The sequence below is a fragment of the Stenella coeruleoalba genome (genome assembly GCF_951394435.1).
Source record: "Stenella coeruleoalba genome assembly, chromosome: 14".
Classification (NCBI taxonomy): Eukaryota; Metazoa; Chordata; class Mammalia; order Artiodactyla; family Delphinidae; genus Stenella; species Stenella coeruleoalba.
The window spans coordinates 51416077-51443186 of record NC_137160.1 but is presented as its reverse complement, the minus strand read 5'-3'; the positions used below and the strand labels follow the sequence as shown (position 1 = coordinate 51443186).

Sequence of the window (27110 nt, the reverse complement as noted above, 5' to 3'; positions counted from 1 at the left end):
TAATAAATGGGTTTTGAATTTTGTTGAAAGCTTTTTCTGCGTCTGTTGAGATGATCACATGGTTTTTACCCTTCAGTTTGTTAATATGGTGTATCACATTGATTTATTTGCATGTATTGAAGAATCTTTGCATTCCTGGGATTAACCTCACTTGATCATGGTGTATGATCCTTTTAATGTGCTGTTGGATTCTAGTTTTTTTTTTTTTTTTTTTTTTTTTTGTGGTACGCGGGCCTCTCACCGTTGTGGCCTCTCCCGTTGCGGAGCACAGGCTCCGGACGCGCAGGCTCAGCGGCCATGGCTCACGGGCCCAGCCGCTCCGCGGCATGTGCGATCTTCCCGGACTGGGGCACGAACCCATGTCCCCTGCATCCTCAGGCGGACTCTCAACCACTGCGCCACCAGGGAAGCCCGGATTCTAGTATTTTGTTGCGGATTTTTGCATCTATGTTCATCAGTGATATTGGCCTGTAGTTTTCTTTTTTCGTAACATCTTTGGTTTTGGTATCAGGGTGATGATGGTCTTGTAGAATGAGTTTGGGAGTGTTCCTCCCTCTGCTATATTTTGGAAGAGTTTGAGAAGGATGAATGTTAGCTCTTCTCTGAATGTTTCATAGAATTCGCCTGTGAAGCCATCTGGTCCTGAGCTTTTGTTTGTTGGACGATTTTAATCACAGTCTCAATTTCAGTGCTTGTGATTGGTCTGTTTATATTTTCTGTTTCTTCCTGGTTCAGTCTCGGAAGGTTGTGCTTTTCTAAGAGTTTGTCCATTTCTTCCAGGTTGTCCAGTTTATTGGCATATAGTTGCTTGTAGTAATCTCTCATGATCCTTTGTATTTCTGCATTGTCAGTTGTTACTTCTCCTTTTTCATTTCTAATTCTATTGATTTGAGTCTTCTCCCTTTTTTTCTTGATGAGTCTGGCTAATGGTTCATCAATTTTGTTTATCTTCTCCGAGAACCAGCTTTTAGTTTTATTGATCTTTGTTTTCATTTCCTTCATTTCTTTGTCATTTATTTCTGATCTGATCTTTATGATTTCTTTCCTTCTGCTAACTTTGGGGTTTTTTTGTTCTTCTTTCTCTAATTGCTTTAGGTGTAAGGTTAGGTTGTTTCTTTGAGATGTTTCTTGTTTCTTGAGGTAGTGTTGTATTGCTATAAACTTCCCTCTTAGAACTGCTTTTGCTGCATCCCGTACGTTTTGGGCCGTTGTGTTCTCATTGTCATCTGTTTCTAGGTATTTTTTGATTTCCTGTTTGATTTCTTCTGTGATCTCTTGGTTATTTAGTACGGTATTGTTTAGCTTTCATGTGTTTGTATTTTTTACGGTTTTTTTTCCTGTAATTGATACCTAGTCTCATAGCATTGTGGTAGGAAAAGATACTTGATACAATTTCAATTTTCTTAAATTTACCAAGGCTTGATTTGTGATCCAAGATAAGCTCTATCCTGGAGAATGTTCCATGAGCACTTGAGAAGAAACTGTATTCTATTATTTTTGGGTGGAATGTCCTATAAATATCAATTAAGTCCATCTTGTTTAATGTATCATTTAAAGCTTGTGTTTCTTTATTTGTTTTCCTGTTGGTTGATCTGTCCATTAGTGGAAGTGGGTTGTTAAAAGTCCCCTACTATGATTGTGTTACTGTCGATTTCCCCTTTTATGGCTGTTAGCATTTGCCTTATATATTGAGGTGCTCCTATGTTGCGTGGATAAATATTTACAATTGTTATATCTTCTTCTTGGATCGATCCCTTGATCATTATGCAGTGTTCTTCTTTGTCTCTTGTAATAGTCTTTATTTTAAAGTCTGTTTTGTCTGATATGAGAATTGCTACTCCATCTTTCTTTTGATTTTCATTTGCATGGAATATCTTTTTCCATCCCCTCACTTTCAGTCTGTATGTGTCTTTAGGTCTGAAGTGAGTCGCTTGTAAACAGCATGTATACGGGTCTTGTTTTTGTATCCATTTAGCCTGTCTGTGTCTTTTATAGTTAGAGCATTTTATCCATTTAAATTTAAGGTAGTTATCAATATGTATGTTCCTATTACCATTTTTGTAGTTGTTTTGGGTTTGTTATTGTAGGTCTTTTCCTTCTCTTGTGTTTCCTGCCTAGAGAAGTTCCTTCAGCATTTGTTGTAAAGTTGGTTTGGTGGTGCTGAATTCTCTTAGCTTTTGCTTGTCTGTAAAGGTTTTAGTTTCTCTGTCGAATCTGAATGAGATCCTTGCTGCGTAGAGTAATCTTGGTTGTAGGTTTTTCCCTTTCATTACTTTAAATATGTCCTGCCACTCCCTTCTGGCTTGCGGAGTTTCTGCTGAAAGATCAGCTGTTAACCTTACGGGGATTCCCTTGTATGTTATTTGTTGCTTTTCCCTTGCTGCTTTTAATATTTTTTCTTTGTCTTTAATTTTTAATAGTTTGATTAATATGTGTCTTGGTGTGTTTCTCCTTGGATTTATCCTGTATGGGACTCTCTGTGCTTCCTGGACTTGATTGACTATTTCCTTTCCCATATTAGGGAAGTTTTCAACTATAATCTCCTCAAATATTTTCTCAGTCCCTTTTTCTCTTCTTCTGCTGAGACCCCTATAATTTGAATGTTGGTGCATTTAATGTTGTCCTAGTGGTCTCTGAGACTGTCCTCAGTTCTTTTCATTCATTTTTCTTTATTCTGCTCTGCGGTAGTTATTTCCACTATTTTACCTTGCAGGTTACTTATCCGTTCTTCTGCCTCAGTTATTCTGCTATTGATTCCTTCTAGAGACTTTTTAATTTCATTTATTGTGTTGGTCATCATTGTTTGTTTGCTCTTTAGTTCTTCTAGGTCCTTGTTACACGTTTCTTGTATTTTCTCCATTCTGTTTCCAAGATTTTGGATCATTAACTATCATTACTCTGAATTCTTTTTCAGGTAGACTGCCTATTTCCTCTTCATTTGGTCTGGTGGGTTTTTACCTTGCTCCTTCATCTGCTGTGTGTTTCTCTATCTTCCCATTTTCCTTAACTTACTGTGTTTGGTGTCTCCTTTTGCTTGCTGCAGGTTTGTAGTTCCCTTTGTTTTTGGTGTTACCCCCAGTGGGTAAGGTTGATTCAGTGGCTTGTGTAGGCTTCCTTGTGGAGAGGACTGGTGCCTGTGTTCTGGTGGATGAGGCTGGATCTTGTCTTTCTGATGGGCAGGACTGCATACGGTGGTATGTTTTGGGGTGTCTGTGAACTTATTATGATTTTAGGCTGCCTCTCTGCTAATGGGTAGAGTTGTGTTCCTGTCTTGCTAGTTTGGCATGGGGTGTCCAGCACTGGAGCTTGCTGGTTGTCAAGTGGATCTGGGTCTTAGTGTTGAGACAGAGATCTCTGGGAGAGCTCTCGCTGGTTGATATTACGTGGGGCCAGGAGGTGTCTGGTGGTCCAGTGTCTGGAACTCGGCTCTCCCACCTCAGAGGCTCAGTCCTGACACCCGGCCAGAGCACCAAGACCCTCTCAGCCACATGGCGTAGACAACTGTGGTGAAAATCTTACTGGTGTCTTGGATTTTTCTTTGCTGGGCGATTTATCCAAGCCAAGTTCCCTTTGTCAGAAACATAGCAAGCCAAAATGCTAAGATATCCGAGGTTTGCAGTGAAGACAGGCCTTGCTCACACGGCATCCAAGGAGAAGACAGGAGAACAAATTTGAAATCTGTATCCTATCTTATTATTTTTAATGATTACATTTTGTCTTTATTAAAACTTTTTTCACATGATTTAATACTTGAATATTCAAAACTCTCCAAAAGAATCATAAAGCTGAATTCCGTTCATCACATGGTCAAGTGTGTAAGGTAACAGATAATTTATGGCATTAGCATCATGATTATGCTAAATCCAAACAATCAGTAGTATATTGTTGTACCAGTACTTTTCCCCATTAAGAATTTGAGTCAAAATCTACAGAATTTCTAGTATTCTATTTTAATCCACTGAATGAGGAGGTATAGAATCTTTATAATTACAGAAAATGAGCTAAAGCAGGAATCTTTAGCTTTGTGTGAGGTCCATGAATGGAACCTTAGGGGGTTTGGACTCCCTCAAAATTGTATGTATAGATTTTTATGTGTATTTTCTGGGAGAAAATGGTTCATAGATTTCTAAAGAAGTCTTGTTACCCATAAACAGTGATTGTAACTTCAGTAACAACCACCAAAGGCTGTCTTAAAGTTTTGATTCTCAGTACACCTTGGGTCATAAACCTGTTTAAAAATCTGAGAAAAGCTATAAACTTCCAGATTTGAGTACAGTTTTGGAGATTCTTGAATCCTCCAAAGCTTGTTCTCAGATGTCTTGGATTTCCTGTTTGGGATTCATAGACCACTGCTGTTAAGGAAACATGCTCTGGCTCATGTTAGGCCTTAGTCTCATTATTTTAGAGACTTACAGTTTCATTTACACACATTCTTATTCTGCATCTTCAGACTGTTTCTCCATACGTTTATAACATTTCTCTATTAAAAATTTTTCTCTCATATGTATCACCTTACGAAAAACTATCCCGATATGTATCTTAGTGTTATTTCTTGCCCTTTTATACTCTATTGGCACAATTTTAAAAGCTTTTCTTTTCTGTGTTTACTGCCTTTTTTAGGTGTGAGGGAAGATTCAATATCTAATACGTATATCAGTGTGTCTGAGCCAAGTCCAATACTCTTTACAGGAGCAGTTATCTTAGGTCTCACTCCTAAAAAAAAGCAATTAGTTGATAAATGTATTAAGGGAGATTTTTTCCAAATTACGTTATGAGTTTTCCACACAAAACCTCTATGTTAAGAAAAGTTAGACTGGTTAGGCTTAGGAAAGTTGCTTCTGATTTTATTTTCCTTTTTGAGTGGTAGGCTAGCTTTTTCTCTACAAAGCATGATTTCTTGATAATTAGTTCCCCTGGTTTTTTACGGTTTAATCTTTGGTGCTCTTTAGGATAACTTTGTCTTTTTTGCTTTGGAGATACTTTGTTACCATATCTTAAATTTTAAATACTAGATTATAGTGACCATTTTGTGTGTTTTGATATCAACTGGATTTAGCACTGCTAAATGACATATATCACATTTTTAATTCTGCAGAGTTCATGATAATCTGCCAGCTACCTAAAATTTGTCTTATCACTATTTTTCCTTCTTAGCTGTTGTTACCTGGTTGTTCTTTATTAACTCTTCGTTAATATATACTATTCCAGTTGAACCTAAGAGATTCCACAAGGCCAACATATATCCTTATTAGGGTATATTTCTTTTACCTTTGGTATTTTTCCTCTCATGTTTCCCTTTTGTAGCACTCCCATTCTGTTTTGATTCTGTTCTCCAAACAGCAATAATTTGTTTACCTCTTACAATATCAAAAGGCTGTGTATTTAAGATTTAGAATTTGTTTTTTTTTTTTTTGCGGTGCACGGGCCTCTCACTGTTGTGGCCTCTCCCGTTGTGGAGCACAGGCTCTGGATGTGCAGGCTCAGCGGCCATGGCTCACGGGCCCAGCCGCTCCGTGGCGTGCGGAATCTTCCCAGACCAGGGCACAAACCCGTGTCCCCTGCATTGGCGGGCGGACTCTCAACTACTGCGCCACCAGGGAAGCCCGATTTAGAAATTTTGAATTTCTATTTGTCTCTAAGGGCATAATTTTCTTTAAAGAGAAGTATATTCATTTGATTTTAAAAGTTTCTTTTGAATAGTTTTTCTAAAGAAAATATTTAATTAAATATTTGACTTTCAGTGCAATGCGTGTTTTACTGTCGAAATTACCAAGACCGTGGATTGTGGATGAGAAGAAAGATGATGGTTATACTGCCTTGCATCTGGCTGCCCTCAATAATCATGTAGAAGTGGCTGAACTGTTGGTACATCAGGTAGGAAAAGCAGTTCAGTAATTTTTAACAATTTTGGGTCATTGCTATCTATTTTTTACTTCATCAACTACTTATTAGTTGATAATAAGTAAAATCCCATGATGATGGGATCTTACAGCAAAATCCCATGATGATGCAAATTCAGATATAATATGAATTTAGTCTTCCGCCTAACATTGGTTTTTGTTTTTATTTTTGTTTTCCCTGGCTGCGCCACACAGCATATAGAATCTTAGTTCCCCAAGCAGGGATCGAACTTGTGCCCCCTTCAGTGGAAGCATGGAGCCCTAAACACTGGACCACCAGGGAATTCCCCTAACATTGGTTCTTAAATGGAGGGAGTTAGTGGTGTGTGTGGGGAGAAGGGGGCAGGGGGGGGGGTGCGGGGAATCCTTCAGTCTCCAGTATTCTCTCTGCACAGTCTTCCTGGTTTGGTCCAACAAAATAGGCATCAATGAAAAGGAATTTTCCAGAATCACTGCCGCTATTGTGGAAGTATCACTCTGCTGTAGCACCAAGAACCATCATGTTGCTATCTAAGCTGGTGTGGGCAGTTGCCACCAGGTAACACCAGGCTGCAGCTAGGATCTAGGGATGCAGTTCATGACTACTGCTGGACCCCTTGGATAGCAGCATAGGCTCACCTTGGTCATTTCATTCATCTCAGGAATAAGATGCTCTACATCTTTATGAGATTGGATTTTGGGGGAAACCCATTTATTGCAATTTTATGATATTTTGGTGTATTCAGCAAAATTTTTAAATGCTTCAGTCAAGCATATGCCATAGCTAAGCACTAAAGTTCCCAAAGAATTATCTGTGATCCCTGACTTCAAGGAACTTACAGTCTAGTTAAGAAGATGAAACAGCAGAAAAATTTAGTAGATAGTACATTATGTGTAATTAGGTCATAGATCATAAGATAGACATTCCATAAACTACAGAAGTTTAGGTAAAAAAATAGTTCAAAAGTTAAACAAACCTTTCCCCTGCCATTGTAAGCCTTTATTATTAAAATTAATTTTCTTAGAAGTGTTGTTAATTATGATAAATTCCTTTTCATCCAAAATCCAAACGACTGACCTTAAGCCAGTACCACACTGTCTTGGTCATTGTTGCTTTATAGTAAGTCTTGAAATCAGTTAGAGTAAGTCCTCTAAATTTGTTTTTCTTTCTCAGAACTACTTTAATGTTCTAGATCTTTGAAATTTCCCAGTACATTTTAGAATCAGGTTATTAGTTTCTATTAAAAGTCTTTGGGGGAGTTTGATTGCCCTTGCACATATTAGGTTTATCTTTAAGTAATTTTTTTGATCCTATTGGTAAATTGTATTGTTTTAAAATTTCAATTTCCAGTTATGTATTGCTAATATATAGAGTTGCAGTTTTTAAAATATATTTACCATGTATCTTGTGACCTTGCTTAAATTACCATTGGTCATTAGGAAAACAGAAATTACACCAACTACAATGACTAAAATTAAAAATGCCAACAAAACCAGGTGTTGATTAGGATGTGGAGCAGTTAGAATTCACAAACGTTGCTGGTGTTTTTCAGGGTAGCCATGTTGAAAAACAGTTTAGCAGTTTCTTATAAAGTTAAACATATATTCATCCCAGCAGTCTCATGTCTAGATATGTATCCAAGAGAACTGAGGGCACATTTCCGCGAAATACTCCTACTAAATGCTTGTAGCAGCATTATTTGTAATAGCCCTAAACTGAAAGCAAACCAAATGTTCATCAACTAGTGTCTGAATAAACAAATTATGGTATATCCATACAATGAATACTACTTTGGAAATTCTAAATGATGGAAAAAAGTTCAGAAAACTTAAAAGGAGATCCCTCACTTTCTGCATTTATATGAGAACAGACATGATAAGAAAACAACCTGAGGGAATTCACTGATGGTCCATTGGTTAGGACTCAGCACTTTCACTGCCATGAGCCATCGCTGGTCAGTTGCTGGTTGGGGAACTAAGATCCCATAAGCCACGCGGCACGGCCAAAAAAAAAAAAAAAAAGGAAAGCAGGCTGAGATCAGGAGCCTAATGATTGCACTCAAAGAAACGTAAATAGTAAAAACAATCCAGAAACTCCCACTTTCTCAAACATGTCATAGCATGTTCAGACCAACCAAACTCCCATAAGTGAGTTTCAGCTCTACCTGATGCACCAAGCAGGTGCACAGGTAGGGGTGTCAGAGTTGTGATCATAGGGCGTGAATGGTTCTAAGACATAAATGGAATGATACAGTTTACTTTTTGACTCTGTAGCCCTCTACTTAATTTTAGTATTTTAAAAAATTTATTATTATTTTTTATCATGCCAGACATGGTGCTAGGCATTTTGACATTGTTATTTTTCTTAATCCTCACATTGACCCCTGGAATAGGTTGTGCCCTTACCATTTTGGAGCTGAGGAAATAGGCATGAAATGATACAGTGCTTGCTTAAACTCACAAAGCGCGTAGCTGACAACACTTGAACCCAGGTCCACTGACACTGTGTTCATTGCTTTTGCTTCTCCGTCCCTTTCCTCTGTGCTTGGCATCAGCTGTTCTCATGGTCCTTTGTCTATCTCAGGGCCCTGGTGGGACTTTCTGCTCTTCCTTCAATAAGTGTTTGTATGTACTAATTAAGCGTTATCTTCTTCTCACCCTCCAGCAGAGTTCCTTTTCACTGAATGAGGAAGAGCTCAATTATGCAGCAAGAGGAACTGACCTTATTAGGTCATTAAAAGAAATCTAGATCCAATGTGAAGACTCATTAATATATTTTCAGGAAATATTTACAGTTAAAATGAGCTGATTATGTCCATTGCTCTATAATGGAGATTAAAAGGGAGCTGTGTTTGTACTGTACTTTGTCCTTTAACTGTTCTTAGATGGAATCACCATAATAAAAATAATTATTTTAAACTTGCTGTTATACTTCAGAAAGTTTGCTGCCCTATCCACTTCTTCCTGTGTTACCATACGAGAACAAGGTCCCAGCCCCTAGGAAGGGGGTGTGGTCAGTAGTGTCCAGTGTACTGATTCTTTGCCAAGAGTTAGTTTAGTATGCTTCCCTCTTGTCACATTCAACTGTGTGTGCCTTGTTCTTCTTCAGGGTAACGCAAACCTGGATATCCAGAATGTGAACCAGCAGACTGCCCTACACCTTGCTGTTGAGCGGCAGCACACCCAGATTGTGAGGGTAACGTGTCTACTAAAGTGAATCTTTGCTTATTAAATCATACTTTGTTAGATTTCTCAAAAGGCATAGCTGGAGGTAAAAATTACGATTTTAGGCTAATATTTTACATCAGTTGAGTAAAGAGTTTTAATTTGTAATAAGGAAAATCTTAAGATTCTGATATTCAAAGTCTTTATAATTTTGTTGCCAGATTTGTAAATTGCCAGAATATTAAATCAGAGGATTTCAGAGTAACTTACAAATTTGTTTTTTTTAAAAGTATACTCCCTTTTAATTTTTATAATTGAGAGTGAACTGTAATTAAAGGCTTCGGCTAGACATTTGCCGAACAGATTCCAAAAAAGATGACATGTATATTTTTATTTTACTAATCTGGTGATTCCAGTCAAAATACTTGAAAGATTATCTGTTTACAACTTTTTTGTAGAGCAGTGATTCTTAAAGTTTGGAGGCTGAAGCAGCAGCATCAGCATCACCTGAGACTTTGGTAGAAAAGTCAGTTCCTGGGCCCCACCTCAGACCAACCAAATCAGAACCTCCAAGGGTGGGAACTAGCAATCTGTGGTTTAACAGGCCCCCAGGTAATTGTGATGCATGTTCAAATTTGAGAAACTGTCCTGCAGAGACATTATATAATCTTTTTGAAACAAAGCAAGCAAAACAAAAGAAAACAGTAATTAGCCAAGACAGGTAGGACCATGTGCTTGAGATTGGTTTCTTTGTATGGTATCTTTCTAAAACTCTGATAACATTTACAGAAATGATTAGGGAACTTGTTGAAGCACTGTAAGCAAAGTTTTATGTTTACCACTTAAAATATCGATTGAGGGCTTCCGTGGTGGCTCAGTGGTTAAGAATCCACCTGCCAATGCAGGGGACACGGGTTCGAGCCCTGGTCCGGGAAGATCCCACATGCCGCGGAGCAACTAAGCCCGTGCGCCACAACTACTGAGCCTGCGCTCTAGAGCCCGTGAGCCACGACTGCTGAGCCCATGTACCACAACTACTGAAGCCCACGTGCCTAGAGCCTGTGCTCCGCAACAAGAGAAGCCACTGCAATGAGAAGCCAGTGCACCGCAACCAAGAGTAACCCGCACTCGCTGAAACTAGAGAAAGCCCGCGTGCAGCAATGAAGACCCAATGCAGCCAAAAATAAATAAATATATTTAAAAAATTGATTGAGATATATCGATTATGTGTTATATGTAAGAGATTGCAGTTTAGCAAACACTTCACGTTTATTATTATTTAAAATTCCCCTTGCCAAAAATTCTTCATTTCTCTGATATTTGGACTTATAACCCTTATAACCATACATTTGGAGAAAATTAACCAAAGAGAATGGAAATAAATAACTTGCTTATTTAAATAATAGAAGAATTTTGAACGTTATGGTTTGGTCCTATTGGAAATACTTAAAATATCCCAACTCACATATCTGAAATTAAAATGAGAAAAAAAATGTCCTAAATTTCCCCCAGATATCTTGATCTTAGAGTAGATTAATTGAGCAACATTTTGGTTCTTATTTCTTTCTGCTTTCTCTAATTCAATATATTTGAATAACCAGGTTCATCATTATTTGTAAGGAGTCACAGGGTTGGATATAGAGTAATTTAGCAAGCAAATACATAAGAATAATTAACTTTCACGGCAACCCCGTCAGATAGGTCCAGGGCTCTCACACTGTTACTTTAGAGATGTTGTAACTTCTTGTGGGTGGAATACTTTGGCAAAATAAGATGTTTTTCTCTTCTAGCTTTTGGTCCGTGCAGGTGCCAAATTAGATATTCAGGATAAGGATGGGGATACTCCTTTGCATGAAGCTCTGAGGCATCACACTTTGTCTCAGCTACGTCAGCTTCAAGATATGCAAGATGTGGGGAAGGTCGATGCTGCCTGGGAGCCATCCAAAAACACCGTGAGTAAAGATAATCTTTAATTCAGTGCCAGTGGGAGCATCTTTTAATGCAGAGGCTTATATTTATGGCTAATTTAACTTGCACCTGATAAGATATTTCATCAGAGCTACAAATGTACAAATTTAGTTTATGAGCTAAATACTAGTCAATGCTAACTGTATTGTTTTGCATTCTTACTAAAAGTTGTTTGGTTCTCCTTTTATAACTTTAGCCATTCAAACAGGAGTATTGTGTTATCTTTTTGTGGTTTGAATTTGCATTTCCTTATGACTGCTGGTATTGAACATCTTTTCATTTGCTTGTTCACCACTCATGTATATTTGATGAAGTGTCTCTTCAGACCTTCTTCATTGTTTTGTTGAGCTGTTTTCTTACTACTAAGTTTTGAGGGTTCTTTTTATAAACTGAATACAAGTTCTTTATCAGATATGTGGTATGCACATACTTTCTCCCAGTCTGTAACTTGTCTTTTCATTCTTTTTAAAAATTTTATTTATTTATTTTTGGCTGCGTTGGGTCTTCATTGCTGCACACGGGCTTTCTCTAGTTGCAGCGAACGGGGGCTGCTTTTCATTGTGGTGTGTGAGCTTCTTGTTGTGGTGGCTTCTTGTGTTGTGGAGCATGGGCTCTAGGTGTGTGGGCTTCAGTAGTTGTGGCACACGGGCTTAGTTGCTCCATGGCATGTGGGATCTTCTCAGACAGGGGCTCAAACCCGTGTCCCCTGCATTGGCAGGTGGATTCTTTTTTTTTTTTTTTTTTTTTTTTTTTTTTTTTTTTTTTTTTTGCTGTATGCGGGCCGCTCACTGTTGTGGCCTCTCCCGTTGTGGAGCACAGGCTCCGGATGCGCAGGCTCAGCGGCCATGGCTCACAGGCCCAGCTGCTCCACGGCATGTGGGATCTTCCCAGACCGGGGCACGAACCCGTGTCCCCTGCATCGCCAGGTGGACTCTCAACCACGGCGCCACCAGGGAAGCCTGGCAGGTGGATTCTTAACCACTGCGCCACTAGGGAAGCCCTCTTTTCATTCTTTTAACAGTATTTTTCAAAGAACAGAGGTTCTTAATTTTAATGAAGTCTGATTGACCAATTTTTCTTTTATTGTTTGTGTCCTGAGAAATCTTTGCTAAATCCAAGGTCACTAAGGTTTTCTCCTATTTTGTACTAGAAGTTTATAAAGTTTTAGCTGTTACATTTAGGTCTGTGATTCATTTTGAGTTAATTTTTATATGCATAATATGAGGTATGGGTCAAAGTTCTTTTTTGTTTTTTGTTTGTTTGTGGATATACAGTCATTCCAGCCCCATTTGTTTGAAAAGACTTTCTTTTTCTACTGAATTGCCTGTTGTGCCTTTATCTAAAATCAGTTCTCTTCTATTGATCTGTGTCTTTATCTATGTGATGTCAACCCACTGTCTTGATTACAGTAGCTTTGTAATAAATGTTGAAGTCAGTGGTATAAGTCTCTTCTTCTTTTTCAAAGTTGTTTGCCTATTCCGAGTCCTTCATGTTTCCATATGAATTTTAGATTCATTTTTAAGAATGTAAAGGGTTCTGAGACCAAAGTGTTTGAGAATTGCTGCTTTTCTATATGACCATCGGTAAATACTCTAACTCCTATGTGCCTTATTTTTCTCATTTTGAAACGAGGGGAAGTGAGTAACTACCTCCATAAGGTTGTAAAGATTAAATGAGTTAATTCATGGAAACTGCTTAAAATAGTTCTTAGTCCATTGTAGATGCTCCATAAATATTAACAATTATTATGACTATTATCAGACAAGATGTGTGAGTCAGAAGCTCAGATGACAGTAGGACCTGATCTGTCTCATTCTCCACTTCGTGGCTTAATTCCTGGTTGGTTCATTTCTCAGTTGTCTCTTCCCTTTTTGTTTCACGTTGGTTGCTAGCAGTTCCAGAGACAAATTGAGTAGAAAAGGGAGACTGTCTCCTCAATATCTCAATCAGAAGTCTTGTTCTTGAGTTTTATTGGCCTTAATTGACCTGATTTAGGTTATGTGTCACCCCTGAACTAATTACATAGATGAGGTGGGTCTCTGAGTGGTTTGAGCCATCTTTGGTTCATCTCTAAAACTGGAGATGGGTCAGTCCTCATACAATACACCTGAGGAAATTGGGGGGTAGGTGTCATGGAGGAAGGATGCTAGGACTGCAACTCATAAGTGTCCACCACATCTATATAGTCTTGCCAGACATATTTTTTACCACACATACATATTCATATATACATACATATATACGCAAGCACATGCACACCACACACATATACACACACATTCTTGCATATATATATATATATATATATATATATATATATATATATATATATATGGTGATAAGAATTGATAACAGATTCCTAAAGGGAAAATAATGACTTTTTTTCATTTGATTTCAGTTAATAATGGGACTTGGTACCCAGGGAGCCGAGAAGAAGAGTGCAGCATCTATTGCCTGTTTTTTGGCTGCTAATGGTGCTGACCTTAGCATTCGAAATAAGAAGGGTCAGTCGCCACTTGATCTCTGTCCTGATCCAAGTCTCTGCAAGGCACTGGCAAAGTGTCATAAAGAAAAAGTCAGGTTTGTATTATTATCATAAAACCTAATATTCTGTACATAAAGTATCATGTGGTTCCACAGTTATAGGGAAATTAATATAATGAGGTATATACATTTCTTTTTTATTCTATTCTATTTTATTTCTTATTGAAGTATAGTTGATTTACAATGTGTTAATTTCTGGTGTACAGCAAAGGGATTCAGTTATACATATATATACATATTTTCTGTTATGGTTTATTACAGGATATTGAATATAATTCCCTGTGCTATACAGTAGGAACTTATTGTTTATTTTATATATAGTAGTTTGTATCTGCTAATCCCAAACTCCTAATTTATCTGCCCCCCCCCCCCACCTCTTTCCCCTCTGGTAACCATAAGTTTGTTTTCTATGTCTGAGTCTGTTTCTGTTTTGTAAATAAGTTCATTTGTATCATATTTTAGATTCCACATGTAAGTGATATCCTATATTTGTCTTTGTCTGACTCTCTTCACTTAGTATGATAATCACTAGGTCTATCCATATTGCTGCAAATGGCATTGTTTCATTCTTCTTTATGGCTGAGTAGTATTCAATTTTATATAGAGGTATATACATTTCTTTAAGTATATTCTTAAGGGGCATTTTATTAGAGCAAGGCAGAATGCATCTAAAAATATATAAATAGAGGCACTGTAATTACTGTAGCAATAACTTAAACACTGGGGTGTAAGGGGAAACCACTTTGAATGTGTACATGTGAGCCCGCGTATTCATGAGTTTCTGAAGATCCTAGTGGAAACAGAGTGTCCCTTTTCTATCTGTACCTGTAGTTGGTTGTGCATATGTATTTTTATGTCTTGTATATATATATTTATAGACGTGTTCTGTCTTTCTGTAATAGAATTTTATGCTCCTTAAGTGTAAGGATACACTTAAATGTCAAAACAGCAGCTGCAGTGACATATTTTCCAAAGTGCCCTGTCAGTTGTGGACTCTGATAAAGCTTCATTCTGTCTGTAGTTAACATAACTAACATGGGCTCTAGTTAGGATTTTTGTTTTATTCCTATATCCTGTGTCTTCCTCAAATGGTCCTATATAGATAAAACAGTTTCTGAGGGAAACTTTATGTTAATTTTTAAAAACTAGGGTGTTTGATTTCTTTGTTAGAAGAAGATTCACTCTTTTCCATTGGGTGAGGATTTGTTGAATTGAAATTTGAATTGTACTAGAAGTATGTAAAAATGCAGAGAAGTAGAAAAATATAGTATACAATGTTTCATATATAGATGTTAAAGCTTAGTTTTTAACATAACTAAAGTTTTTTACCCATACTAATGATGCTCTAGATGTTTTAAAAAACATTTAAATTAATGAATTTGTAATATGAATATTCTCAGAGGCTTGATTAGAAATATTTTCTTTTAATTAGTGGTCAGGTGGGTTCTCGAAGTCCTTCTATGATTAGTAATGATTCTGAAACCTTAGAAGAGTGTATGGTGTGCTCAGATATGAAGAGAGATACTCTTTTTGGCCCATGTGGACATATTGCTACCTGTTCTTTGTGTTCTCCACGAGTCAAGAAATGCCTCATCTGTAAAGAACAAGTTCAATCCAGGACAAAGGTAATATGTTTTTAATATAGCATTTTATTATTTTTTGAAGTTCTTTAAGACTACAGTTAATGATAAATAAGATTATATGATGCCACGTGTCTTTTAATTTTGTTCTTCCTAAGACTGATCTAAATATGGGAATGTATGATTTATACATTTATCAAGACACCAGTTGAAATATGTAAACTACAGTACTAGTTAAAAATAAAAGTAATCTACTGTTTTACTTTCAAAGCGCCTTATAACCCAAAGGTGTATTTAATTTCACTCTGTGTTGTAGTTACTTGTATATTGCACCTTTTTTGAGTACATGTGGGTTGTTTTGTATTCCTCTTTGTAAAAGACTAGTTGATTTTCGGTAGAATATCACACATTCTGGATTTATTTGATTTTTATCATGGTGTTCTTTAATTTGTTTCTATATCCTTTGTGTTTTTGTAAACTGGAAGTTAGATCTAACTGCTTGATTAGGGTCAGCTTAGACATACTGGGCAAGAAAACTTCATAGACAATGCTATTCATTTCGTACTGTATCCCACCATTAGGCAAATAAAGTCTGATCATCCTGCAGTTTTTGGTGGTCAAATTCTGTATCTCCTCTGAACTTTTTATCTTATCTGACTCCTTTTGCTTTTTGAGAAGCAGTATTCTTTTCTGGGTTTCTGGTTTCATTTTTTTTTCCCATGTAACTGAGTGCTTTTCCATCTTACTCATTTTGCTTTACTGAAATAATTGAAAAAAGCAAAGCTCAAAGAAGTACACTGACAGTTGGGTCTTCAGTGCAGTTTTCCTGATTCTTAAGTCACTGTTCTTTCCTCTGTGTTATGATACACAGACAGAATTAAAACCAATGTCTGCAAGGGAGGGTTGACAGAACAGGAAGGTAGAGAGGAAGGATTATGTTGTCACTCCTTTTTAGACCAGTTCTGAATTCCAAGAATTAGTAAGGAGTCTGTTTGTATTTTAAGTTATGGAATTTTCAAACCTGTACAAAAGTAGAAAAACTTACATACCCACCAAAGAGATTTGCCAGGTTCGTTGCAGAGCCTTCGAATGTAAAGAAATAGCGACCCCAAGTGGTTAAAGGATTGTGAACATCTTCACTGAAGATAAAACAAATTGTAAAACTAGTATTTGGAGAGAGGGAGAATAAACAAACTTGGTCTCTTTAGCAATTAAAGAAATACAAATTAAAAATTATGAACTATTATTAGCCATTCTTGTCCAATTAGCAAAAATAAACTTTAAATAATGCTAGCTAGGAAAGAGAAATGAGTACTCTCTTAACACTGCAGTTGGCTGAATAAATGGGTTTACATTTTTTTGAGAGACCATCCTGACAATATATATACAAACAGTTACAATAAATATGCTTTGATATAGTAATTCCACTCCTGGGAATGTAATCTCAGGAAAAAAATCCAGAAGGGGTAAAAGTTATGCTTAGAAAATTTTTTTTTTAATAATAGCTGAATGGGTAAGTAAATGATTATTAGATTGGTTTGCTAGATAATTTTAAACTCTTTATCAGCAATTCAGATATGTAGACAGTTGCATCGGGAATCATTTTAAAAACCAACACATCTTTTATATAGAGAGGAGAAGAGAATCATCATGTATTAAGCGCTGATTTTATATTAGGCATTGAACTAGACACTGTACACATAATATCTAATTTACTTTTTTTAATTGTCACATTTTAATGTTTGACCAGTATTTAGCACATACAGTTCTTAAAATATTTATATGAAGATGCTCCTTACGTACAAATAAATGGCTAGATCAATCAGAGTTTCACCTCCGTGTCGTCATTGCTCTTGAGACTTTTGTCTGTCTAGTTGCTAAAGTTTGGGATTTTCACTTCTTTCACCCATACTGTGCCTACTTTTCTTTTTAGCATATTAGCCAGCCAGATAGCTGACTCACACACCTTTGAAATTTAGCCATGGTCCTCAGCCCTTCCTTTATTTTATTTTGTTTTTAATTAATTTTCATTGGAGTATGGTTGCTTTACAATGTTGTATTAGCCTCTGGTGCACAACAAAATGAATCAGCCATACACATAGAGAGATCCCCTCCCTTTTGGACTTCCTTCCCTTTTAGGTCACCACAGTGCATTAGGTAGAGTTCCATGTGCTGTACAGTGTGTTCCCATCAGTTGTCTATTTTATACATAGTATCAATAATGTATATGTGTCAATCCCAGTCTCCCAATTCCATCCACCCCACCCCTTTCCCCCTTGGTATCCGTGCATTTGTTCTCTACATCTGTGTCTCTGTTTCTGCTTTGCAAATGAGATCATCTGTACCATTTTTCTAGATTCCACGTATATGCATTATTATATGATATTTGCTTTTCTCTTTCTGACTGACTTCACTCTGTATGACAGTCTCTAGGTCCATCCACGTCTCTGCAAATGACCCAATTTCATTCTGTTTTATGGCTGAGTAATATTCCATGGTATATATGTACCACATCTTCTTTATCCATTCCTCTGTTGATGGACATTTAGGTTGCTTCCAGGTCCTGGCTGTTGTAAACAGGTCTGCTATGAACATTGGGGTGCATGTGTTTTTTTGAATTATGGTTTTCTCTGGGTATATGCCCAGTAGTGGGATTGTTGGGTCATATGGTAGTTCTATTTTTAGTTTTTTAAGGAATCTCCATACTGTTTTCCATAGTGGCTATATCAATTTACATTCCCACCAGCAGTGTATGACGGTTCCCTTTTCTCCACATCCTCTCCAGCATTTATTGTTTGTAGATTGTTTGATGATGGCCATTCTGACAGGTGTGAGGTGATACCTCATCATAGTTTTGATTTGCATTTGTCTTAATAATTAGTGATGTTGAGCATCTTTTCATGTGTTTGTTGGCTGTCTGCATGTCTTCTTTGGAGAAATGTCTATTTAGGTCTTCCACCCATTTTTTGATTGGGTTGTTTGTTTTTGTGTTATTGAGCCATATGTGCTGCTCGTATATTTTGGAGATTAATCCTTTGTCAGTTGCTTCATTTGCAAATATTTTCTCCCATTCTGAGGGTTGTCTTTTCGTCTTGTTTATGGTTTCCTTTGCTGTGCAAAAGCTTTTAAATTTCATTAGGTCCCATTTGTTTATTTCAGCCGTTTTTTTAGAGAGAGGAAAAACTTTGTTGGGAGCTATGAAAAGTTAGTGTACCTACCTCCAGGCTATGGGTTCCTTAGTCGCCCATTTCTGGGGTCTTCCTATCTCTGCTCCCCACTGTGTTTCTGGTAGTGTACTGCTTAGTGTTTGCAGTTTGTGGGCTGGATTTGTGTACTGAAGGTAAACATTGCCTTTGTTATAGTCTGACCTTGAGTAGGTCTTAAAGCCTGTATGTATAATCCTAGAGTTGGAAAGAACACCCTGGTCTTGCATCCTATAAGCTGTAGGCGACTGAAATGTGTTTCTTTCAACTGTTTTAAATCAAGTCAGAAACTTAGCAGATATCTTAGATCTCTTCTTCACCATTCTATACATTTTATTAGTTACCAAGTCTTCTTAAATATTTCTCAGAACTCTTTCTTCTACTCTGTATTGTTATGTCTTACTTAAAATATGCCCTCCTATCTCATAGTTGTTCTAGGATATACTTGAATAAGGGCCACCTGAGTCCTCTCCTTGTCTTCTAATTGACACTTTAACACCTTGTGAAGAAGGATTGTTCTTTATTGTTCAGATTTTTTAAAATCTGCGGCTCTACAGTGTTAGGTAATTTGTTAGTATTGGAGCTGGAATTGGAATGCAGGAACATAAAGATCCTGACTAACCATGTCTTACTGCTTCCCACTAGATTACTACGACTATGTAAATTCTATGTACATAGCAAGGTCTAAGTTGGGAAGGTCCAATATTTTGGTTGTTTAGGTGAAGTGGTGGTCATCATTTTTGGTCAGTAATGTTAAATGACACAGATAGGGGTGAATGTGTGTCAGAAAGGAGGAGAATCAGTGAAAGATGGATGTGGGGCCAAGGGCAGTAGGCAGATGGGAGTCAGAGAACCAGAGCAAAGTTAAGAAATAGTTACACACACAGAACTCAGATTAAGTGGAGAAGAGGAGGAAAAATTGAGGGAAATTATGAATAGGTTGTGGAGGACTTGTGGAGATCAGGCGAAAAGAATAGTCCAGAGCTCTGGGCTTCAGCCAGTGTGGGGGAATTCCAAGTCCTGGGAAAGGATGAGTTAGGTGGAATTCCTCGGATGTGGGTAAACAGAAAAATCCCCCTTAAGCTTTAGCTGTCTGGCTAATGTGGCTAGAATTTTATGAATATTAGAAATCTATCTTAGTCATTTGTTCTTTTGATTTTTCTCTCCAAAGTAGTTTTTTTTTTTTTTTGATGTGGACCATTTTTAAAGTCTTTGTTGAATTTGTTACAATATTGCTTCTATTTTTTGTTTGGGTTTTTTTGTTTTTTGGCCCCCAAGGCATGTGGGATCTTAGCTCCCTGACCAGGGATCAAACCCACACCCCCTGCATTGGAAGGCAGAGTCTTAACCACTGGACTGCTAGGGAAGTCCTCAAAGAAATTTAAAAAAAAAAAAGAAAATTGAAGTCTAGTCTGTTCTCCCTGACCTCAGAAGAAATGGAGTTTTTCTGTATCATTTTTTAGGACAGGTAGGGAGACTAAAGTGGAGCTAGACCAGTTTAGCTGGGGTCTTCAAAGATGTGAAAATGAGTAACCAAGAAAGTAGAGGACAGAGAAGTGTGTGTTAAATTCTTCTTTGCAGGAGTGTTTCCTTATAGAGGAGAAATACATTTGGATACAGAAGGAACTGTTAGAGTCACTAGATGTATTTGTAGATGTTTACGCTTTTGCTGTAACCTCTTTTTTGCAGATTGAAGAATGTGTGGTATGTTCTGACAAGAAAGCAGCTGTTCTTTTTCAGCCTTGCGGACACATGTGTGCTTGTGAGAGTAAGTAGCCCATACAGAACTTCCTCAGAATTATTATAAAAGTAAAAAGTGAAACAAATTATGTCTTTGAATTACTTTTTTAATAACTCACGAACAGAGGAGTTGGTGGGCCTCTAGAACCCTCCGTCTGTTCTCTGTACAAGAGTGTCACCTCTTTCCCTCCTTAGTCCTAAGTGTTAGGGAAGACTCGATGTACTGCATTCTCCCAGCTCAGCTTTTTCTTTTCTTTTCTTTTTTTTTTTTTTTGGAGTATAGTTGATTTACAGTGTTGTATTACTTTCTGCTGTACAGCAGAGTGGGTCAGTTACACACATACCCACTCTTTTTAGATTATTTTCCCATATAGGTTATTACGGAGTATTGGGTAGAGTTCCCTGTGCTATACAGTAGGTCCTTATTAGTTATCTGTTTTATATATAGTAGCGTGTAGATGTCAATCCCAGTCTCCCATTTATCCCTCTCCCCCTTCCTTCCTTCCTGGTAACCATAAGATTGTTTTCTACATTTGTAACTCGATTTCTATTTTGTCAATAAGTTCAGCAGTATCAGACAATACTTGTCCCTCTCTGTCTGACTTACTTCACTTAGTATGATGATCTCTAGGTCCATTCATGTTGCTGCAAATGGCATTCTTTCCTTCTTTTTTATGGCTGAGTAATATTCCATGGTATATATGTACCGCATCTTCTTTATCCATTCCTCCGTCAGTGGACATTTAGGTTGCTTCCATGTCCTGGCTATTGTAAATAGTGCTGCAGTGAACATTGGGGTGCATGTATCTTTTCAAATTATGGTTTTCCCCAGGTATATGCCCAGGCATGGGATTGTGGATCATATGGTAGCTCTATTTTTAGTTTTTTAAGGAACCTCCATACTGTCCTCCATAGGAGCTGTACCAATTTATATTCCCACCAACAGTGTAGGAGGGTCCAGCTTAGCTTTTTATTTCATTTGTTGTATGAGCACAAAATGACCACTTCTCACACGCAGGAGAAATTTATTTCCGAAAATGAGTGTTGATACATTTAGTCTAGCCTTTTTTCACATATGAAATTAACACATCTTCACCTTTATGTTGCCTCTCCTGTATACTTTCCCCCCGCTGAACCACCCACAGCAACCATTTGGGGCAATAATTTCTGGCCTTCTTAACCTTCCTTAACCTCTATGTCAAGAGAGCTTATAGAAATCTTCTTTGTGAGGATGATATTAAAGTTTAAGAGGAGTTTTAAGCTTTGCTTTTATATATCTCCCTTATTCTTTTCAAGTTAATATACTTAGTATTAATATCCTCCTTTTTGCTTTTTACTTGTCAGTGAAGAATTTTAAATAAGTTTAACAATTTATATTTCACTTAAATGGACCCAAAGTAAAGCATGGTGTTTCAGTCAGTTAGGTGTTGGTTTTTCATATAACATTTGACTAAAGTAACAAACTGTGTAATAGATTAATCTCATTGGCACAGATTTGCTTTAAGCATTGGTGTTTTGTTTGTTTATTTGTTTTTTTCATTTTGATAGACACCTCGTCAACTAAGAAAGGATCAAGGTTTTCTACTGTAACATTCTGCTCCACGTAATTGTTTCTGTTTACCAAAGACTGGTATAATGGCTATTATCAGCTGTCAGAGGGCATGAAGAAAGAGAATTCTGTCTTAAGTAAAAAAGAGCTCAGGTTATGTAAATTTTCATAGCCCAGGAGTTAGCAAACATTTTCTGTAAAGGGTCAAATAAAACATATTTTTGGCTTTGTGGGCCACATGATTTCTGTAGTAACACCTCAACTCTTTCCAATTGCTTACCTCTTCCATTGTAGTGCAAAAACAACCACAGACAATATGTAAACAAATGGGCGGGACTGTTTTCCATTAAAACTTTATTTATAAAAACAAGTGACTGGTTGGGTTTGCTGACCCTGTCAGAGACCAAAGTGACTTGAAAGCTGGTTATAGTTAGTAGTTGGTAATACAGATTCTAGAGCCTTAAAGTAATATTTTCCCCCAGGAGTTTCCCAACGTTTTTACATTATTTTTGCTTTAGAATGTAACAAAAGCAACAGCTAACTTTTATTGAGCTCTTAATTTGTACCAGGCATTTTAATCTTTTTCTGAGTGTTTCCTCTTTTATCTTTACAAGAAACCTAAGAAGTAGAGTTTTCTCCATTTTACAGATCATTGGTAAACATTTATTTGCTAGGGAAGATGAAATTGAGGTGGAAAATGTCCCTTTCTCAAGGAGTATACAGTACAGCAGGTGGTCCAGTCCCCACATCACAGTAATCAAAGGAAGGGGAAATTACATCCCTTTTGGAGGGATGGAAGAAAGATTTTATATAAACAATATAACAACCTAACTTAATAGCTACAAGAATTTAAAATAATTGTGGTTACATATTATATACTCAGGCAATTAAATTAATTCTTTAAATTCAAGAAAAAACACCTGCCCTCAGATTGAAGACAAACCCCAAACCAGGTATCTACTAACATTAGCTCCTGCCTAGTGCATCTTGCCTAGGCCAGCATCAGACCCATCTCTGTTTAGGCCTCGGCACGGGATCGGCCTTGACAGAGAATTGTTATTCTCCGTCCACCAGCATAAGTACTGTTGGGAGTATGTGACCCCCTTGTCCACATTGGTGGTTTTGTGCTTTGTTAAGGTTTACTGTCTTGTCATAAGACATCCTGCCACAGTTTTTGCTATTTTTCCTGTTTTTGAAATGACAAAGACACTTGGTATATAGGCTAAGATATGGAGTATACTTTTCATAATAAATGCTAATGGGAAAGAATGTTGAAACACTGTGTTATTTTATAATTAATAACTTTAGGTGTAGTATTAATAATCCATAACATCGAATTGTGCCTGGTATTTCTTCTTGGAATGGGGAAGCATTCTGCCGATACATAGGAATTAGAAAGATAGTCCATTATGATACATTTTTGATATTTTCCTGACTGCTACATTAAAAAAGTAGTCACTAAGCAATTTCCTTGTTAGATTACATCAGTCTGATAGAAGGGAGAGAATTGTTCAACATATTTTAGGAATTTAAGAGATAAGCGATTTACAAAAGTAAGTATTTTTTTAGAAAGTATCATGTGAGCAGCCTTATAATTCTTGTTGTAGTAGTTAAATTTATGAAAGGTATCTCCCTCCTTTATTCTCAAGCCTTAAGATCTTGAAATATTTACGTTACATATTTTTAAAAAACTTAGAACCTCCTCCTCCTCACAGTTTATTCCAATGTATTAGAAAATGTCATTAGTTTCATGATGATGGGCTCTGTATTCTAGAGGCTACCAATCAAAAATATACATTCTTAGGTTGATAACATTTTAAGAAGGTAGAATTGTGTATTGATATAACTTAGTGTTTATCTCAGTGTTAAATTTAAGTTATGAAAAATGAGCAGAGGAAGGCAACCCTGTTCATGTTCTCTTTTGTGAGAAGTGTCCTATTGCTGTTTCCAGACTGTGCTAATCTGATGAAAAAGTGTGTGCAGTGTCGGGCAGTAGTTGAACGAAGAGTGCCCTTCATCATGTGTTGTGGAGGGAAAAGTTCAGAGGATGCCACTGATGATATCTGTAAGTGGATTTTCTTACTTCGCTTTCTTATTGGGACTTTCATAGACATGTCTTCTCATAGTACACTGTCTCCTTGTAAAACAGAAGGTATGTGACTTGAATCTACAAGGAACGGGTAGGGTTTTGCTCTTGTTACATTATTAGAAACCTGAAATTGTATTTTTCTAACTTGTAATATGATTATGGACCTTTAAACATTCGTCTTTTAAGAAACCTCCATGTGTGTTATAAGGAGCATTGTAGTATTCTTGCTTAAAGAAAACCTGCTGGCTATTTTTAAGATGAAATTTATTGTGTCTTAGGGTGGGAGGACATCATATTATAAATTATTTTCTCAATTTACACAAGTATTAACCTCATTATTTTATGAAATAGGTTTACCTCGTGTGTTTAAGTATTTTATGGAATAGTAATTCTTTGTGACACAGTAACTGTAGATAAACTGAAGTGTAACCCAGTGAACAAGGGGAAAGATGAAAAGTAAATTATTTACCTTCAACCTTTTCAGTACAGTTGACCCTCGAACATCGCAGGTTTGAACTGCCAGGGTCCATTTAAACTTGGATTTTTTTTTTTTTTTTTTTTTTTTGGCCATATTGCACAGCTTGCGGGATCTCAGTTCCCCAACTAGGGATTGAACCTGGGCCATGTCAGTGAAAGCCTGGAATCCTAACCACTGGGCCACCAGGGAACTCCCAAAACTTGGATATTTTTTAGTAGTAAATACTACAGGACTACACGGTCCGTGTGTGGTTGGTTGAATCTGGGAATGTAGAGAAACCATGGATGTGGAGGGCAGACTATGTTATTTGTTGATTAACCCCTGCATTGTTCAAGGGTCACCTGTAGTACAGCTGTATAAAAATATTTTTCATCTCTTCACTAGACATAAGCTGGATGGTCTCTTTGATTTCTTTGTTCTGTGTACAGATGAGGAAGAACATTAGCGTAGCTACTTATGCCCAGAGCTTTTTTTCTTTATCACCGATAGGGCAGGATAAAAATCCTAGGGACAGATTAGCTAGAGTAAAAGACCAAGAATCTAGAGAGTAGGAAAAGGGAAATAAAAAATTTCCTTCCATTTAGTAGAGCATGACCTTTCTTTCATGGAGTTCCTCATCTCAGATCAATAACAAAACAAGGAGAGCCTTGGAAAACCCAGTACTCTGTGTGTGGACTATTGTCTAGCTGAGTTAAATATAATTAGAAATTAATGTGTAAGCCTATTTGTTTTCCAAAGATTATAAATGAAGGAGTATAACATGGATGTCACTGCTGTTTCTGTTGTCCACGTGGGAAAATAAATTTTTTAAGAGGATTCTAATAATAGTCTTGTGTTTTTAATAAATAAAACTAATGATTTTAGAAATAAAGAATCATTCTTGCTTCAAAACAGTCAGTAACATTAAGATTCTTTATCTGTACTATATAGCAAGTGGGAATATTCCGGTGTTACAAAAGGATAAGGATAACACCAACGTCAATGCAGACGTGCAGAAGCTGCAGCAGCAGTTACAGGACATTAAAGAGCAGGTAACAGTGATTTCTTCATGGTGAACAGTGACTCGAAGAACGGCATTTCATCATTTTCTATAAAATTACTAGTGTTTTCTGTAGTAAGCGTGGTTCATATTAGTGTATCACTTGTAGTGTTTGAATATTTGCAATCAGCAAAGTCTGATGAGAAGATTTCATCAAGTACTTTACAAAATAGGAAACGCACCAGTGACCAACATGAAAAAATGCTACACCACACTGAGGTATCTTTTCCTACCTATCAGATTGAGGGGAAAAAAATGTTAGAAACTGTCAATATCAAGTGTTCAGGCAAAATACTTAGCAGCCATAAGTCATACAGTGCTGGTGGGAATATAAATTAGTAAAAACACCTTGGGAAAGTTTGTCACTGTCTCGTAAAACTAAATAGGATATTGTTTGGGGATGTAAACTTGGAAGAAAAAAATCACACAGATGGTGATTGAAATCAAGGGTAGTGGTTTTTTTTGGCTGAGATGGCTGGGAGGGGGCACGAGGGAAATTTCTAGAGTATTGATAGTTCCATTTCATGATCTAAGTTGATTACTTGCATTTGATCAGTTTGTGAACATTTATTAAACTATACATTTATGATCGTGCACATTTCTGTATAGATGTGATACTTCAGTGAAAAGGAGAAAAGGATGCGCGTGCGCGCGCGCACACACACACACACACACACACACACATAAAGAAAAGCAAGAGAAAGAAAAAGAAAACAAGAGAAAGGTAAATAAAGAAAAGCAAGAGAAAAGCAAGAGAAAGGTAAATAAATGCAAAATTCAGAATAGTGGTTATCAGTGAGGGGTGGAGGAGGATATATATTCATGTGTTAAGGTGGGTGGTGGTTATATTGTTCTTTATATCTTATACATACCAACAGAAGTACTCTTTCATATCTGCTTAATATTTAATAAAAGCAACAGTAAAATGAAGTTACCTAAAATTTTTAGGTATCTGGTAATAAAAAAGTCTTTTTTTCCCCCTTAGCTTACCATTTGACCCACCAGTTAAATCTGATTTGATTCAAAGGATTGAATCAAATGAAAAGATTGAGTAGCAAAGGGTGTTCTTTCTCTAGTTTGGCAGTCACATCAGTGTTGCCATGTTGTTAAGAGTCTCACTCTTGTCTTTTCTATCTGAAGTGTTTTCTTTCTTAAATAATCTTCATGGCCATATTTCATCACTAAAGTATTTAAACAGTTAAAACTTATTTTCTGTGGAATGTTGGAATTTCTTTCAGGGATCCCTTCAAGGTTACCAAGAGAAAGTATCTGAATAAGTCTCTTTTTAAATTTTAAATCTCCAATCTTTCTATTACCCCAATGTCTCTTTAAAAGACAAAGATTAATTTTATGTGCTATTAAGCATATATTAATCCAAAGTAACTTAACCCAGACTGCACAGATGTGTTTACTTTTGGAAGTTATTAATTAACTACATAGACCTCTGGAAAGTTTAATGAAAAAGAAACTAATTTAATTTTTAAAAGCTGCTTTGCCTTTTTAAAATAAAAAGTTACGATTTTTCTACAAATTTGCTTCTCAAAACTTCAAGGATAAATGTGAAAATTTACTTTGGAAGAATGGAGCTAGCAAGTTAGATTATGGTTCTTTTTTTCTGTTGTTTTCTTCACAATGATTTCTGATATTGTCAGAGTTGGTTACCACATTTTCATATAGGCTTTAGGCCTGGTTTATTAATCTAGGCATTTTAATTTAATTATTTCATTTCTATGTTATTTGGGAAAGGTCTAATTCAGCATGAAGTATTATGATATATTAAGGTAAAATATGTTTTTATAAATATAAAATGCAAAATGTGCTTTGTAAGTAAATATGTGATTTTCTAGAAAACTTCACAGAAGTGTCCTCCTTAATT

The 27110-nt window shown here is 36.7% G+C and overlaps 1 protein-coding gene across 2 annotated transcripts in view; it reads left to right on the top strand.

Moving 5' to 3' along the window:
* MIB1 (MIB E3 ubiquitin protein ligase 1) overlaps window positions 1-27110 on the top strand; it is a 119022-nt gene that overhangs the window by 84654 nt on the left and 7258 nt on the right. The window contains exons 13-20 of one of the 2 annotated variants that reach the window (XM_079943104.1): window positions 5742-5874; window positions 8989-9075; window positions 10835-10996; window positions 13411-13592; window positions 14989-15181; window positions 20029-20107; window positions 23580-23693; window positions 25126-25226. In XM_079943104.1, coding sequence (XP_079799230.1) covers window positions 5742-5874; window positions 8989-9075; window positions 10835-10996; window positions 13411-13592; window positions 14989-15181; window positions 20029-20107; window positions 23580-23693; window positions 25126-25226 — 1051 coding nt within the window. The other variant, XM_079943105.1, reaches the window with a different exon arrangement.